The sequence below is a fragment of the Gopherus flavomarginatus genome, chromosome 1 (assembly GCF_025201925.1).
Source record: "Gopherus flavomarginatus isolate rGopFla2 chromosome 1, rGopFla2.mat.asm, whole genome shotgun sequence".
Lineage (NCBI taxonomy): Eukaryota > Metazoa > Chordata > Testudines > Testudinidae > Gopherus > Gopherus flavomarginatus.
Genome location: NC_066617.1, coordinates 53,018,050 through 53,035,216, shown reverse-complemented (window position 1 = coordinate 53,035,216; position 17,167 = coordinate 53,018,050). Strand labels below are relative to the sequence as shown.

Genomic DNA, 17,167 nt, shown 5'->3' with positions numbered 1-17,167 from the left:
ACACTGCAAGCTCATTCTGACAGAATTTCATTCAAATTCTTCCATTTGAGGCTGGCAGAAGTAGTAGGTCCATCCCCTAAACTTTGTGGAACCTCTAAAATGCACATGGATCTTGAAGATCCACAGGAGATTAGGGCCATCCACACCAGCTCTGTGGTCCCTTGCAGCTCTCGTCTGCTGCCTGGCAGCACCTCTCCAAGAGCCTCTGTGCCAGAGTGTCTTCCCCCCACCAGAACTTCCCCCCACCCCTGACAAGGGCTTTCATTACATGCAGAGGTCTGCAGGAAAGCTAATACACCTTAGAACTGCATTACTTTCTAGTCAGAGTTCTCATTGCTGGTCTCTGCTACTGGTCCTCCTTCCCACTCCTGACCTGAAGAAGATGTTGCTGCAGAGTCAGATGATTCATTGTTCTGCATGCCCAGAAGATTTCAGGTACATGCACAAAGGGAGAATGATTGTTCAGCCTCCATTCAGATTTCACTCAGACCTTACTGAGATGAGGATCTCAGAGAGAAGCCTGAGTAAGGGCAGACTCAAAACTGAGTAATTGCATTTGGCCCCTTATCTATAAAAATCTACATTTTTTGCAGGTCTGGCTCTTAATAGAACATCATGATGATCTTGCTTCAAATATTAAAATGTCTGAGAGCATAGCTCCTAGGAATATTTATATATTTTTTTAAAAATCAGGTATTGATACTTGCTTTTATTTACAACAATATTCCAGATATGGAATTGTCCAGATGACTCTGCCTAAACTATATGTAACTGCCAGTTTGCATTTTTGCAAGCACATCTGGAAACCTGAAAAAGGCTTTTAATATTTTAAATCATGCAGATTATTTATTCAGCCCTCAGGATCGGCTCATTTTGATGGAGGCAGTATCTCTATTTCAGCCATTTCAACTGCGGCCACCTTTCTTCAGGCTAGAGAAAGGCTTTATTAAATGTGCTGGAAATCTGTGGTGCCACTGAAGTATTATTTTTTATTTTTCCATGAGAGATATTTTTATATTTGGACATTTCACCATGGATCAATTCTGTCTTTAGCTCTCAGAAGTGCTTTTTGCCTGTTCTTTTAAAAAAGCACTTCTACTCCAAGAGCTTTTGTTATGCAGATATATCAGTTTTTATTAACTGCAAAAGCTTATATTATCCCAGAGGTCAGGAATTCAACTGTTGTTCAATTATGATAGGACAGATGAGTAAGCAATACATTCATTTCAGTTCTTTGACAACCTTAATGAGGTTGCTGTCATATTTTACTAACAAACTCCATTACTTCTTATTTTCAGAGTTTTACAAACATTAGCTAATGAATTCTCAGATCACCCATGTAAAATAAGTTTTATTATCCCAATTTCACAGATTGGGCAAACTGAGATTAAAAAAATGGCTAAAACCAAAATTTTTTAGAAGGGTCCACTCATTTTTTGGATGCCCAACTTGAAGCACCCCAGGGCCTGATTTTTCAGAGGTGGTGAGCAGAGCTGGTTGGAAAATCTGGTTTTCTTCATAGAAAATTTTGACTTTTAGTCCAAAAAAACCAAATCTGAAAAGGGTTTTGAAAAGCTGAATTTTTTCATGAAAAGCAGACAGTTTGGAAAATAATTTCAACAGGAGATTTTTATCCAGCCCTAGTGATGAATACTTGCAGATCCCATTAACTTAACCAGGAGTTACGGGTGCTCTGCTCTCCTGAGAATTGGGTACTGCATGACTCATGTTGGGAACCAAAAGCTGAGATGCCTAAAATTAGTGGACAGCTGCAAAAATAGCCTAAGTAATGTGTCCAAGGTCACACTGAAAATTAGGTCAGTAGCAAAGCAGCAATTGGAATCCAGGAGTTGCTGGCTTCCATCCCAGTGATCAGTTCACTGGACCATACCGCTGCTGTTATATGAAATAATGATAATATAACGCCAAGGTGTTTTCAAACTGCACCAAAAATGCATAGCATTTTCACTGTACTGAAAAGCTATCATTCACTTTGAAATGTATCAAAATTACAGGCCCAACTCCTTCTAAATATATAGGAACACCTATCCGAGAACATGTAGTTTGTCGGTAGACTAGTGTTCAGACCACATCAAAAAAGAACAGAAATATCATTCCCTGCTGTAATAAATGAAAAAAGTAAAAGTAAATAATGGGTCCAATCCTGTCTTGCTTGAATCCCCAAAACTCCTGAGGTCAAATATAGATCTAGCAGGGGGAGCAGCTTCAAGTGCTGTCGAGCCGCTCCTGTCCAGGAGTCTCCCACTCACCCAGATTCTCCCAGTGGAGCCTCCTGGCCACCTTCTTCCCCCTTCTTGAGACAACACACTCTAGCTGCCTGAGAAGAAGAGCTGCTACAAGCACAGGGAAGCCACTCCTGTCCCAGTGTCTTTCCCTGCCCCCCATCCCGAGCATTTTTCAAACTCGGATGATTTTTTTTTCTATCCTGGCCACCTGCCCTTCCCCAATGGCTCTCACAGTACCCTTTGTCTGCACCACAGCATCTGTCCTCCTCCATTTCCCATTGGCTCCATTTCCGCATCCCCATCCTCACCTCTCAACAGTTCCTGCCATCTCTTCCAGTTCCTCTGTCCCTCTCCTCACTGCTCTTGCCAGCCCCAATCCTGATCCTACATCTGCATTCTCATCCTCTTCTCTGACCCTCCCTCCACCTACTCCCTCCACCTGTGCCCACCAGTATCTCTAAGTCCACAATTCCTAATGTCACACCCATCCCCCACCTTCCTTCGTCTACTTCTCCTGGGCTGTCTCTGGAACACTCACTACCATTTAAAAAGATTTCAGTCAGCCACAATCTCTTCATATCTCTCTCCCTAGATCTTCTGGCTCCCATAGAGACCTTGATTCCTTTGTCCATCACTGCTTCGGCAGCTGTGCTCCCCCTCCAGAGGCCTCTCCTTCTCTCACACTTCCCAGTCCATGGTGGAGGCGTTGGGCTTCTTTTCTCCCATTTCTGATGGTTCCAGCCCTTCCTCGTCTTCCTTCCCACTCTTCCTCCTCTTTTGAAAAACATTCTTCTCTCCTCAACCCGTCCATGTTGCTATACTCTACCATCCACCCAACTCCTCCCCATCAGCCTTCCTCTCTGACTTTGACTCCTGGCTCTCTCTCTTTCTCTTCTCACAATCTCCCCCACTCACCCCTGGTGATTTCAACTTCCATGTTGATAACCCATCTCACCTGTTAGCTGCATCTTCCTCTTCACCTTTTGTCTCCATCACCTCTTCATTCAACCTGCAGCTCTGGGGCAACTCACCCACTTACCACAAGAGTCTTACGATAAGACCACTTGGCTTGGTCTTCACAAAGCACTACTCTCTTTTTCTCTATTCTCTCCAACCATTACCTGGTCCCTTTCAGCATAACCCATCAGCTCTGCTCCCCTCATTCTGCTACTGGCTCCCCCTTCTCTATTGCATCCAACTTCAGCTGCTTGTCTTCACTTTCAAGGATCTTCACAGCGCATCCCTACCCTACCTATCATCACTCATTTAGTATTGAGATGTTGAGTTTTGCCTCTGGCTGGCCCATGATACCAGCCTCTATCGCCCACTGGTTAAATTTTCAAACAAGAACCTTTGTGCTGTCTCCCATGTTGCCCCTTGTGCCTGGGAGGAGTCTTATTATCCACCCAATTTAAAACTCCCCTTTGCCATGAGGCCTACAAAAAAAGTTGACAGTGCCTATGTCATAAACAGATGGTTAAGGCTTAATGTCTCTTTTTCCTGTAAAGGGTTAACTAGCAGTAAACCTGGAACACCTGACCAGAGGACCAATCAGGAGACAAGATACTTTCAAATCTCGGTGGAGGGAAGCCTTTGTTTGTGCTTTCTGGGTTTTTTCTTTGTTCTCTCTGGGTTCTGAGAGGGACCAGACATGTAAGCAGATATCTCCAAGTTTCTGAAACAGCCTCTTCTGTTCAATTTAGTAAGTAACAGTTAGAAAGGCGGTTTAGTCTTTTAATTGTTTTCTTATTTTGCAAATGTGTATTTTGCTGGAAGGATTGTATCTCTGTTTGCTGCAACTTGTATTTGTGCTGGGGGGAGGATTCTCTCTAGTGTCTATAAGCTGAAAGACCCTGTAACATTTTCCATCTTGATTTTACAGAGACAAATTTTACTTTTTTCTTTCTTTTATTAAAAGTTTTCCTTTTTAAGAACCTGATTGTTTTTTTATTCTTGTGTGAGACCAAAGGGGAGGGAGTCTGCACTCACCAGGGAATTGGTGGGAGAAAGGAGAGAAGGCGGGGAGGAAAAACCTGGTTTCTCTCTGTGTTAGTATCACTGTCTCTCTCTCAGGGAGAGTCTGGGAGGCGGAGTGAAGAAACAGGGAAAGGTTGATTTCCTCTCTGTTTTAAGATTCAAGGACTTGAATCACAGCGATCTCTTAGTGTAACCCAGGGAAGGGAGGATCTGGGAGGAAGAGAAGAGGGGAATGGTTTATTTCCCTTTGTTTTGAGACCCAAGGGGCTTTGGGTCTTGGGGTCCCCAGGGAAGGGTTTGGGGGCCAGAAAGTGCCCCAATACACTATATTTTTGGGTGGTGGCAGCTCTACCATTTCTAAGCTAGTAATTAAGCTTAGGGGGGTTCAGAGTGGGGGTTCATACCTTGACAGCCTAGGCTGCTGGTGTGCTGAGACCACTGTCTATCATGCTGACCCATATTATCTCACTGTTTCCTTGTACCCTCGTGTGTATCCATCTATATGAATGTATTGTCTTGTGTCTTATTAGAGTGTAAACTTTTTGAGGCTCGATGGTTCTACAAATTAATCATAATAACAGGAACTCAGACAGAATATAAATCCCAGACAGATAAAGATAAGGCTGACAGAATTCCAGGAAGGCTATATTGGGCCATATAGACACAGTTTACAGATGTGTTGGGCACCTGCAACTATAGCTGTAGCCAACACTCAGCATTTTTTAAAGTCAGGCTTTATGGGTGAAATCAATGGACTTTATGGTTCCTTTGAAATCAATGGGAGTTTTGCCAATAATTTCAATGAGGTCATATCAAATGACTTTTTAACACAGCTGTGTAAAAAAAGAAGTGATGCTGCACCTATGTCAATTATACTTCCATTATAGTTTGTTAAAAAATAGTAACATCCCATAGTAATAGCCTGTTTCTAGACACTCTAGGCTTGCCTACCTGGAGACACTTGAGAAAATTAATCTGAATTAAGTAAAAGTGTGAATTTAAAGTTGATCAATTAGACTGCACTAAACTCCTGAGTGGTCACTCTCATTCAGAACTGAAGTGGCCTTAATTTGGTTTAGCTTGATTCACTTCCTCCGTCAGTTGCCTGGACTCTATATAGTTCCATACTTGCTAACTCTGACAACACCAGAGTGCCAGTGCCAATGTTTAATGCATTACATGTGTTATTTTAGAACAGGAGGTTTGTTTCCATTGTAGTTAGTTTGACTTGGAAGTAATTGTCTCTTCTGAGCTTTAAAGTAGTAAATTATTTAGCAGTTAGTATTTGTCCTTAGATGGCATGGTTTAAGAGATGTCAATATCACTCAAAGTGTACCTGTTAGCCAAACCGATCTTGCATGGAGGGAAGGTATCAGTGTAAAGGAAATGTCAAAAGGGGAAATCAGTTTCTTCAAGCTTTTGAACCTTTAAATGAAATGTCTTAATAATAATTATTGTATCAACGTGTACTTAATTGCTGTCTAAAGAATTTTATCAGCTCTGGACCACACTGCCTTGCCTGACCATGATTGTGTTTATCAGTTAGTCTTTCAGTTCTGTGACTCATTATGGGCCAGCTACTCTTTTGTGATACTCTCTTCTTCCTGACAAATTAATTTCTTATTATGAGTGGAGATGACTTATGTGGCGAGAGCTTTTAACATGAGACATTCAAAATAGATGAAATTCCCCCGAGCACGAAAGAACTAAGCAAAGATCACATTGCCATTTACACCCTGTGACGTGCCTCATGGGGGAAGGAACAAAGGCAGATCAGCTGGGCAGTGAGGTCTTGATAGCTTGGTTTCATCTCACCCCTGAATAAGAATGGGCTGTTGGGAAGGGTCACTGGATCCCACTTATGCAGAGCTGTGGCACGTGCCTATGAGCTGGAATACAAGAGCGACTGCAATGTGGCAGGCTGGGGAGGGTGAGGAGGGATTCTATCATTTAACCCCCAGGAAGTTCCCTACACTGAAGTGCAGAAAGGGACAAACTTCTGCACTTATTTAATCACACTTTTCATTGTGCTTAGCAAAAATAGAAACGATTCACTGAAATTCCAGAGATAATTACTGACTCAGAAACATTTTCTAAGAAAACGTTCAGAAATGCCATTTGAAAAAGCTGCTTTGTGACCTAACAATGCTTGTGGAATAAGACCGCAGATGGCATGGCTTAGCAAGAAACAAAGCAGGAAGCAGAGTGTAATTTCTGCTTCCCCCTGTGCTCAGCCATTCCTCACAAACCTGTGCAGGACGGGGAAGGACAGCTAGGTGGTGCCATTCCCCGAACCCCCCTCACAGACTCTGGCAATGTAAGTACCCCTTACACCCACTTAGGCATCCAGTTAGGGGAGCAGGAGGACTCACAATAGAGCCCAAAATATCACTTACAGATTAGACATTAACAAGTTGTAGGTAAGCTTGCCCCTCTCCTTTCATTACAACTGTTTTTACTTACTCATAATATGTCCTCCTTTTGGACTCAAACCTACCATCTCAGCTAAACTGAATTATTTTGGAAAGTTTGAGCTAAGTCCCTTTAGCTGTTTGTGTGTACACACACACACACTTGCACAACAGTGAATATAAATCAACAGACTATCTTTGCACAAAAATAAATTAAGAAATGGCTGAACTTTTAAAGTCCTTCTGTGGCTGGCCCTCACTGAGGACTAGTGGATGGGAAAGCCTGAACAATTTTATTTATTTATTTTGAAATACAAAGATCTTGCATTCTTTACTGAGTAGCAAGTACAGAATTGGAACCAAAAGTTGCAAGCGATTACGTCTCAGTGAAACTTTGTTTTATTAGGTCAGTCGTTATGTTATGGCCACAGGGCTGCAGTTATGGCAGAGTGCGTAAACTGAAAACCTATAGAATTTTTTTCTTTTTGGTGTTTACTTTTCATGTATATACTCATCCCATCAAAAGGAGCGCTAGGTATCCTTTGACTGATTATTAAATTACAGCGAACCAAACAGACTTCTCTGGGTGCCCCACCCAGTAATTACCATGAAACATAACCCAGCAGCTACGTATGTATTTCTTATCCTTATGCTCTCCTACCAGCGTCCTCCCAAAGCTGAGGAGCCTTCACAGGGAATGGTTGTGAGGTAAGGAAAGGCACAATACCATTGTCTCAGAAGTAGGGCTTGTGTATATGTTAGAGAGCAGAAGTTTACAGAAATGTGCAAATGCACACACCACCACTTACCCCGAGGGTTAGTGCCCTAGATGCGCATATTTTTACTCTTCATAAAACAAAACAAAACTGCAAACCATCTCCCTCTCACACTCATGCAAAAGATGTAAAAGCAAATACAAATATAATTGCTGCTCAGGTAGTGCTGGGCTGGGCAGGGAAGATAGCAGTCCTCTTTCAAGGATACAAGAGCACACAAAGCATCCACTTTTCAACAGACAGCAGAATATATCATCATTGGCTAAAAGAAAGAGTGTGTGTGTGTGTGTGTGTGTGTGTGTGTGGTGGTGGTGAGCTGATGTTGCTTTGTGGAGAGATTAGCATTCACTCATATCCAGAGAACTAATGCTAGACTTATGCTCCTTGTAAATCCTTCAAAACAGGGTTTACATGGGGCACAGGCCATCATGGGAACACAAGGATCGGGACTGTGGCTGGCCACTGCACAAGGGATGAGGGTGTAGATAAAATCTTCCTTGCCCAATTCCCCCTCTTGCACACATGTGCTAGGGCAGCCTCAGTTGGTGTCCATTTTAAGGGACTGACCTGCTAACACTCACTAATGTAGTGCTTTTTATTGTGAACAATCCTCTGACTATTCATACTAGCAAGCCCTGAATTTGCCAGGTTAAAATAAAGAGTCAGAAAATATATAAGATTCTCATAACAACATTAAATTCCCATACAGCACACACATGCTGGTACATGATAGTTGGGATTGATAGGCTTTTAAATGCATTCTTTAATATACAGAACATGTAATCTGACTGAGTTAACATTTTTTTCATTGCTATGAGAACCTGAGCTTGTGCATTATACATTTCCGACTATTTTTAATATATTTCAAAGCCTAAACCTGCATTCCTCACTGAAGTAAAACTGTTATAACTTCAATAGGATTTTTGCTTGAATACAGAATGTATGAGCTGATCTTAAATGTGCAACTCTGACATTCATTTAAAATGAGAGAGGGAGTGAGGAGATGAGATTGCATGAAGCATGTGTTTTTATACTATCAATGGTTCACTCCTTTCTTCAATCATTAGCTTTGCTGTCTGACTTAAATTTTAAATGTAACAATGCAACAAAATTGTGACACGACAGTAGAAAGTCAAGTATATTATTTCACACTCAGGATTTTTAGATATCACATTAAAAAGTGAAATCTGTTTTAAGCAACCAGTGAAGGGATCAACAAGATTTGGTTGCTTAACAAAAGTGGCCTCCTAACAAAGGTGGAGCAGAAGTTTACTCACTTCATTTGGGGATTCTTAGGCCACAACTGCTTGAGACAGAAGGTTGCCTAATATTTGTACAGGTTTTGACTTCAGTAGGTTCAGACCCGCTCCCTCCCTCCTCCCTCTAAAAACAAGGCCCATTTAAGGTGTCTCATGTCAGGCACCCAAAACCACTAGTGACTTTTCAAAATCTTGATCATTATTACTTCTGTTAACAGGTGTATTTCAATTGTATGCAGTACATGGATAACCAGATATATTTAATTGCAAAAGATTAAATATTGTTTTTACTATAGGACCATGCTTCCTGTTTAGACAATAAAGAAAGATCCGTGTTCTTTACTGCATTGCTTCTTTGGTCAAAATCTTTTTACATACTGATACCATTTAGCTAAACAAGGCAATCTCTAACATACGCACGTTAGCTAGCTAAAGACTGTGACCCTGAAGCTCCCTTTCTTTGGCTATAAAGCATATGAGATACTTCCGGGTCATTCTAGGAAAATCGTTGTATATTATACAGTTATTTGATTTGGGATTGGGATATGCATTGCACAGTGCCATATCATCTCATCAGTGGAGGGCAATTTATGACCCTTACTCATCAAACTGAGCGCACTGAACCCTTCTCACTGAAAGTCACTTCAATAATGAGTAGGAAAGGATTTTATACTGACTTGTAATAATGGAGAATATTTTAGGATGAACATCCTCCCTCTTCCTCTGAAAAGTCAATTAGAGGAGTGCTGTAACACGCACTTAAATAGTGCTCAATGAATATAAATAAGAAGGAAGTTCACTACATGGTATGTAAGATTGTATAACTATGTAACCCAAAACTTTTAGTCACCATTTATAAAAAACAAATGTTCTAGGCAAAATATACATTCTAATTCACCTCTGCGAAAGTCATTGAACTAGCTTCTTTACCCATCAGTAATAACTTGCTGCTCCAGCAGTGGACTTGTATTAATAAAAGTAAACGTTCTTATGCATAAAAGGCAGAGCAAAGACAATGCAAGTGAACAAAGACAACACACTTCAAAGAGGATTAACACACTGGTCTCCTATGCCCTCCGGGTCTAAAGATTGATTGAAAGCTGTTTTATAAGAATATTTTGTAGTTGTACAAAATGTTGCTTTCATTTGCTAGCTGGATGTTTTTATCCACTTAATGTGTTTTTAAACTAAGACTTCACAAAATCAGATCTCTCCTGGGCAGTAGAACAATAATTATGGTCTCCTTTATTTTACGGTTACTTTTATTTTAACTTTTTCCTTTCTGTTTCACCTACTTCTTGGCTGAAGCCCCATGGCACAGAGACCAGATCCTGTTAGCCAGGAAATGGGAAATGACAGCTCTCAAAGCTACTAGCAATAGCTACAGGGGCCCTACTGCCTGCTACAGTCTTCTTCAGGAAGGGAATCCAGACAGCTGGGGCCTGTTGCTGCAGCAAGTGAATCCACTATTTGGATGGGGGTAGGCAGAAGGATGGAGGACTCGGTGGGATGCTCCTAAAAGAGCACAGGAATCGGAGCAAAGAGAGACTAAGGAAATGAAACATCTTAGCTGGAAATAGGGTGGATAGGGAGGCTGCCAAGGGCCCACAAGGGCAGTTAGGGGCGAGAAAGGGAGTGGGGCTGGAGACATTTTGATTGAAGGAGCCTGTTCCAGGTGATTTCATCTGCTACTTCGTCAATAAGATTAAAATGAAAATGGCTAACTTTAAGTTAAATGTGTGAGAATAAAAGGTAAATGCAGATGTACAGTAGGATGATATTGTTATACCAGAAGAGAGCAGTAACTCTTCTAGTCTACTGTCATGGCTCTGGCAGTGGCCTAAACCCTGAATTTCAGAGGAAAGCAAAAATCCCCCACACTGAACCCAGACAACTGTGCAGTAACATGGAGAGAATCTTCTTAGCCCCATCAATTTATACCCTGAAGCATGAGGTTGATACATTAACCAGGATCAAAATGACAAGTTACAATAACTGCACATGCTATTTTAATTCATGTAAGCATATAATCCTCACAGAAATCTTATTTAAGATATTTGCCTCAATAACATCATGTGCCAATGAGTTCCACAGAGTATTTATATCTTGCATAAAACATAACTTAATGTGTTGCCTTTTGATTTCACTGAATGTCCCCTTGTTCTTTTATAATGGGACAGAATAAAAGGAAGTAGCTCTGACATAGGACCTCTTACTAATGTCATTTTAAAAATAGTTCTAGCTTCAAGTAATAACGCAACTATGTATGTTTAGGTAAAGTCCAAAGAATTGTATCAAACTGTATAACGAAGAATATTAATATTAGCATATAATATTTAGCAAAAAAATTGTTTTCAAACTTTGTTGTTTGTTATTTTAATTTACAACATTTACTGTTTGCAAAATTTTCCAGGGAAATATTTTTAAATAGTTTTTTCCCCACTGCACAGTAAATACAGCCATCTAAGTATTCCAGAATCAGAGCGTTATAGAAATTTTGGCGTCTGCTTCTGCTACCAAATTACGTTAATGGGCAAGTACCAATTGACTTTCTTAGGAGCCACGCCCAGGGCTGAATCTGCAGTTTTTGAAAGTATCTTACTTGAAAACTATCTGGCTAATCGTCAGAACCTATTATATCTACTACTATAACTTTATTTACAGATTTATGTATATGTACATCTTTATTACAATATGTAATATCAATTTTCCTTGTAAAGGTTACTATTTTATAGAACTCAGACGGAAGTTATTGCCAATCAACTGCTTAGTAAACTTAAGTGGAACAATTTCCAGAATTTTTCTCAACATATAATTTACTTTTTATTCCATTTTGCTATCTTAGACAACTTTTTTTAGCTATATAAATTTCAAAGCCTTTTTCAGTGTAATAAAAAAGCCTTTTTGCTAGAAGTTTCTTGGTCCCATTTCAAATTATGATCTGCAATATTCCTGTACCAATGACGAATCATTAGTGTAGTGATTTTTCTGTTTCAAATCTATATATTAAACTATGCCCCTCAACCAATCAACCTTGGTATAAAGTGTAAGTGAGGTCAAATAAACAGATTGCTCACTAAAAATCTGTGATCAAGTTGTCTGATCATATATAGACACAGCTCTCTGAATCGCTGCATACACACTGTATAATGTTATCATACAAACTTAAGCATTTCAGTTACTGACTGCTGTTTGTGTATATTTGATTTACTGGCTGGTCATAAAACTACAATGACAGAGTACACCAATATTTAATTAAAACGACTAGTCTTTTCTTTCAAATCTTAAGAAAACCAACATTCTTTATGTCTGACAGACTCATGATGTTGTGCTTCAAATATATACACTTACCAAAATTAAACTGTTAAGTTTATGTCTAACACTGTGTTGTACCTTTAAATATAACTGACATCTTAGAATAGATAGAGGGGTAATTATGATAAACTACACAACAGTGCTATTGTAGATAATATCATTTATCAATCCTGTGGTCCCCATCATTCATGCATTTACAGTTTGGGAATACAATGACTGCAAAAGAATAATAATCCATAATGGCTACATTCTCAAATCTCATGCTAGCTCACTAGACAAAATAAAAAAGGTTAACTGTATAAAACTGGAAAAAATGTAAAATTTTATTCCAAGAAAATTAACAGGCTACACAGGTAAATTTTGGCAAATGCAACTTTATATTGAAATCCACACATCTGTACCTTAAAGAAGTAAAGACTCACAGACTCTAATGTATTTCTAAAATACTAGAAATCATATTATATGCTTCAACAAGTTAAAACTTAAATAATTTAAAACAACCAATACACCAAAATGTGCAGAAAGTATAAACAAGACTGTGCCTTCAGTAGAATAAATGCTTCACAAATTGTGCAAGATATCATACCAAGGCTGCAGTCTCCCCATGACAGCTGTCTTAAAATATAAACATACATCAACTGCCTATGTTTCTCAGAGCAAACTAGAATGGGCAGCACACCTAGAAAAAATATCATATCATCCCAGTGATGTGCATACCGATTTTGGGAACCATAGCAGTAAAAAGGAAAGAGAGGATTATGTGATCTTTCATGCACTCCCAAATGACTGACCAGAGTTACTGATTCAATTTTCCTTGCTTATTTGCTTCATTGCTAAACAAAATGGAAGATACTAGATAACCCTTTAAGGCAACATGTGTTTATTCTGTATAATTATGACCATTCAATTATGACTGGGTATTACCTAGGCTAACGTTGCCTAACAGACTGATATCTAGCATTTTAAAAAATATAAATAAGAGTCTAATAAACTTTATACCAAATCAGCAAAAACCACAGAATACAGTTGAATGCTAGTAATTTCACTGTTAAGGAAATGGTATTTAGAAAGAGTAATATATTTGAAAAAAAAGAGTAAAGTCTAATCTGAACAAAAATACTGCTTTGGAATGCTCCCCAAAACTCACTCACAAGGCAAACAGATTTGTCAGTGTGATAATCCAATAATGCATGGCACATCTTTAATTAGTTACGGTACTTACGAGTCCCCAGTTTTCAGTCTTTGCAAAACAATAATTGTCTGAAATGTTTTAAACGTCTTCAGATGTCTAAAATTAGTTTTATCAACACATTAACCTCATATCAACTTAACTTATTAAGATGTCCAATGCTAATCGTTTTGATGGTCTTATTTTATGTAGTGATATACACAGCATTTAGCACTGATACTTAGCATCTGCAATCCTTATCTAGATTTCAACCACATAAAGGAATTCAGGGCAGTGGTTCAGTCCTTTGTTCTTAATTACAAACCTTCACCAGTGGTCAGCAGGAACACATTTGGGTTTCAAATAGGATTACAGGTGAGCTATTGCAAAGACTGCAGAATGTTGCCCAAATCCTTACAGCTGCTGATTTCCCATTCTTGATTTTCTTCTCAAGACATGGCTACAGGCCACAATTGCTTAGCAGAGAAAGGGTAGTGTTTTACAAGGCTAGAGATTTACAGATGCTCCCTCATATAACACAGTAAGGTTCCCTTGGTAACCTGGATTTTCTGCAGTAAAGAAGGGTTGTACTGAAACAGCGCCTCAGCTCCCTGTTGGAGAAAATGCAGACAAAAGGATTGATTCCAGCCTGGGCAAAACTCATCCAGACAGCGGCCGTTAGAAATCCCCCTGGTACGACAGGCCCTCTTGCAAAAACTCTCCAGTAACAGGCTACCAAATAGGGACCCCACAAGGTCAGAAAGAGGAATGTCATAATGTAAAACATTCTGCTGATTCGCTTTTCCATTTTGAACTCATCTAAGACCAGTAGCCTTCTCCTGCTGGTGGTATTTGCATTTTGCCTGATTCCAAGCAAGGTTGGTGGTGTGGGACCCCTTCCAAATCCAGCCAGCCAATTAGCTGCTGCTTGACCACTGGCTCCAGGGCCATGAAAAGTCCAGTTCTGGCTCACTGCGGCAACGAATTGGACTGGCTTCATTTTCCTGCGATCATGAACGAAAAATATCAGCTTGAGGTAGACAAGCTGTGTGGCTAGGAGTATAAGGGCAAGAAGAAGCATAAATCCCAAAGAATCATTGGCCCTGAAAGAACGATGCTGAAAGGTGCATTGGTCTTCCTCCCTAATGAATGAGTAGGTGCCCACATCTAAAACTGGGGGGAAAGCCATAGCTACAGAAAGGGTCCACACCATACAGATAACTGCCAAACAAGTCCAGAAGGTCAGCCTTTTTGTATAAAACCGGTGGTGGGCAATAGCTAAGTACCTGGTGACACTTATGCAGAACAGCATGAAAGCAGTGTGGAAGCAGGATAAAACCCCCAAAAAGGCAATCACTTTGCAAGTAAGAGTCCCATACGTCCAAGTAGAGCCGTTTTTTACAGAGGTGAAAACAAATGGGAAACAAATAGCAGATCTGAGGATGTCTGAGCAGCAAAGATCCAACAGGAAGTAGTAAGGAGCTCTATGCAAGGTCTTATCTTTGACTAGCAAAATGGAGATCAGAAGGTTACCCACCACACTGACTCCTATTATGAAACCCAGTGAAGTCAGTTTCAGAAAGGCTGTTAAAGGAGAGAGATTTTGTAAAATGTTGTCAGCTGCATGGCTGTAGTTCGCCATAGATGGATGGATGATATGGATATTGCCACAGTCAAGTCTTATGATCTATATATAAGAACAAGGAAAAAATAGATCCATACATCTTACTGCAAATGTAATCCACAAACAGAACAGATCTTGTGTCTAGTCATACAGTACATCCTCTTTTCTTCTTTCTGACTTGTCATGCCACCAAAATATCTGAAAAAAAAATCAAGCTATCAGTTCTTAAGTTAACAAGTAATGATGTCAGAAAGTGCTAACACAGATGTTAATTTATGGGGACCCAAATGAAGTTGTAAATTTGTGTACTATTTGTTTTTATATACCATGAGGCATTTTTATCTGACCTGCACACTTATTATATAGCATTTGGCTTATTTGGAATTTCATAGATTTGGCTTGTTTACAGCCCCTGAACTGACCAAATATGTCATATTTGGTATACACCTTATATTTGGTAAAATATACAATTTTATAGTTCATGCCTCAAAGGCTTTATGAATAAAATGATCCCCAGTTCATAACTCCAGGAAATAATCACTGGTATCTTAAAAGAAATCCTAAAAGACCACTTACATTTGGACATTACCTACATTTATTTCACTTCTACATATTTGTCAATGTTTTAGAGGCAGCTGCTGTGTTGATATGGATCATACCCAAAGAAACCCTGCAGAATTTATGTTTTTTAACCCAAGTCACCAAAGCACATTAATCACAGTGTTAGCTCATGCACATTGTAAACGAAAATGGTATTCATTATTTCCCCCCCCAGTAAACCCTGATTTTGTCATTTAGGCTTTGATATAAACACGGATGCTAGACAGAAAACAGCACTGTGCTTTAAAGGTCCCCCCTTCTTCTGCCCCCCTTTTATTATTACAAATCTTTAAAGCCCCAATATTATCTTTAAAGCCCCAACATTATTATTAAACCCTAGTAAACGTAAACATTGAAGGGGGGGAAGAGAAAGGAAACACACCCAAGAAATAATTCCCTTCCCTTGAAAGGGTTGTCTTTGGCTGTGCTTAAATAAACGTATAATGAACAGATCTTCCTTTAGTCAATTAGGACTCCACGATTTACACTTATTCTCCGGGTGAATTGCATCTGAATACATTTCATGCAAAAGAAAAAATAAAATACAATCAAAAATTGCCTGCTGCTTTTCCAAAGCCCAGGGACAAGAGCCACTGCAAGTATGATCAGGCTCCTCCGTTATTCACATGAAGTGCTTCCTATGCCACCTCGGGTGTACAAAGGAGATTCACACTGAATTCCACTAGAATCCTTCCATTCTTTCCATCCACAAAGCGCCTGATTACTGCTGTGTAAACAGAGGCTGATCAGATCATGGCAACATTTTAAAATCATGAACCTCCCCCCGCCGTTTCCCCCTCTTTATCCCCTCTGCTCTCCACACAGCTTGATATACATGCACACACATACCCAGCGATGCTGGGGGAGACTTGCTTCTGGGTTGCAAGGGCGCCTTGGGTGCTGCTCGTGCTTTGCAGACCATTTGCCCTGAGCCTGCCAAGCCTGCCCAGCTCTGGGGAGCTCAGCCGGAGCCCAGCGAAAGATGCATTGTCTGTGGGCACTTCCATTATGCAGTTTAGTTAAAAAAAACCACCCTTGGGAAGGCAGATCTCTCCCCCTCCCCCAAAACCTGCAGCTGCACCAGCACTGTGCCCCCAACGCTCTCCCCCCAGCCCCTCTCCTCCTACCTGTTGGTGCTGGAGAGCCACACACACTACAGCGTCTGCTGGCTATAAATTGCTAGTGGGTTTTTTTTTTGCCTTTCTTTTTTTGCCTTGGTACCTGGACTGAGAACATAGTCAGTGGCTCTGGCGGCGCATGCTCACTGAGCCTCTTTCAGTTCCCAGCCTCGTCCTCCCCTGTCGCAGCGGCACAGTCTCTCCAGTAACGCAGCCGCGGCAGGCGCCGCCGCCTGGGTGAGCCCAGGGCAGCTGCACGTTGCCCTTGCACTGGGCGGCTGCCGGGCCGGAGTTAGTGGAGAGCCGGGGCCAGCCAGCGTGGGGGGCGGGAATTAGGCTGCCCAGCTCCTCGTTCATGCCTTTGAACTGCTCCCTCCTCTCCCCACCGATCGGGGCCGGGGAAGGAGCTGGCTGCAGGCTGGTACGTTGCAGCCCCTTAGGAGGCAGAGGTCTGTAGGTTGCCGCTGCTGGGGATGAGATCCAGGTCTCCTCACACGTTACCTAGTTGCTTCGCACTTTAGCAATGGTAGAGCAAGAAAGGGGACTAGGAAGTGCAGTAACATGTCCCGAGAGTATCCAGACGGTAGTGTGTGTGTGTCAGTGCCTATGGAAATAATTAAACTGACGATGGAGCTATAAGACTCCACATATGGTGAGGTTCAGATGATGTCCT

The 17,167-nt window shown here is 40.7% G+C and overlaps 1 protein-coding gene across 5 annotated transcripts in view; it reads right to left on the bottom strand.

Moving 5' to 3' along the window:
• Nucleotides 1–16,692, bottom strand: part of GPR85 (G protein-coupled receptor 85) — a 31,178-nt gene extending 14,486 nt beyond the window's left edge. The window contains exons 1-3 of one of the 5 annotated variants that reach the window (XM_050936335.1): nt 16,504–16,692; nt 15,759–15,886; nt 12,017–14,974 (exon numbers count right to left, since the gene is read on the bottom strand). In XM_050936335.1, coding sequence (XP_050792292.1) covers nt 13,682–14,794 — 1,113 coding nt within the window. In that variant the 5' untranslated portion in view covers nt 14,795–14,974; nt 15,759–15,886; nt 16,504–16,692 and the 3' untranslated portion in view covers nt 12,017–13,681. Of the gene's footprint in view, nt 1–12,016; nt 14,975–15,758; nt 15,887–16,225; nt 16,364–16,503 lie in introns of those variants that run through there. The other 4 variants (XR_007772058.1, XM_050936334.1, XM_050936337.1 and 1 more) reach the window with 4 other exon arrangements.
• Between the last annotated feature and the right edge of the window lie 475 nt (nt 16,693–17,167).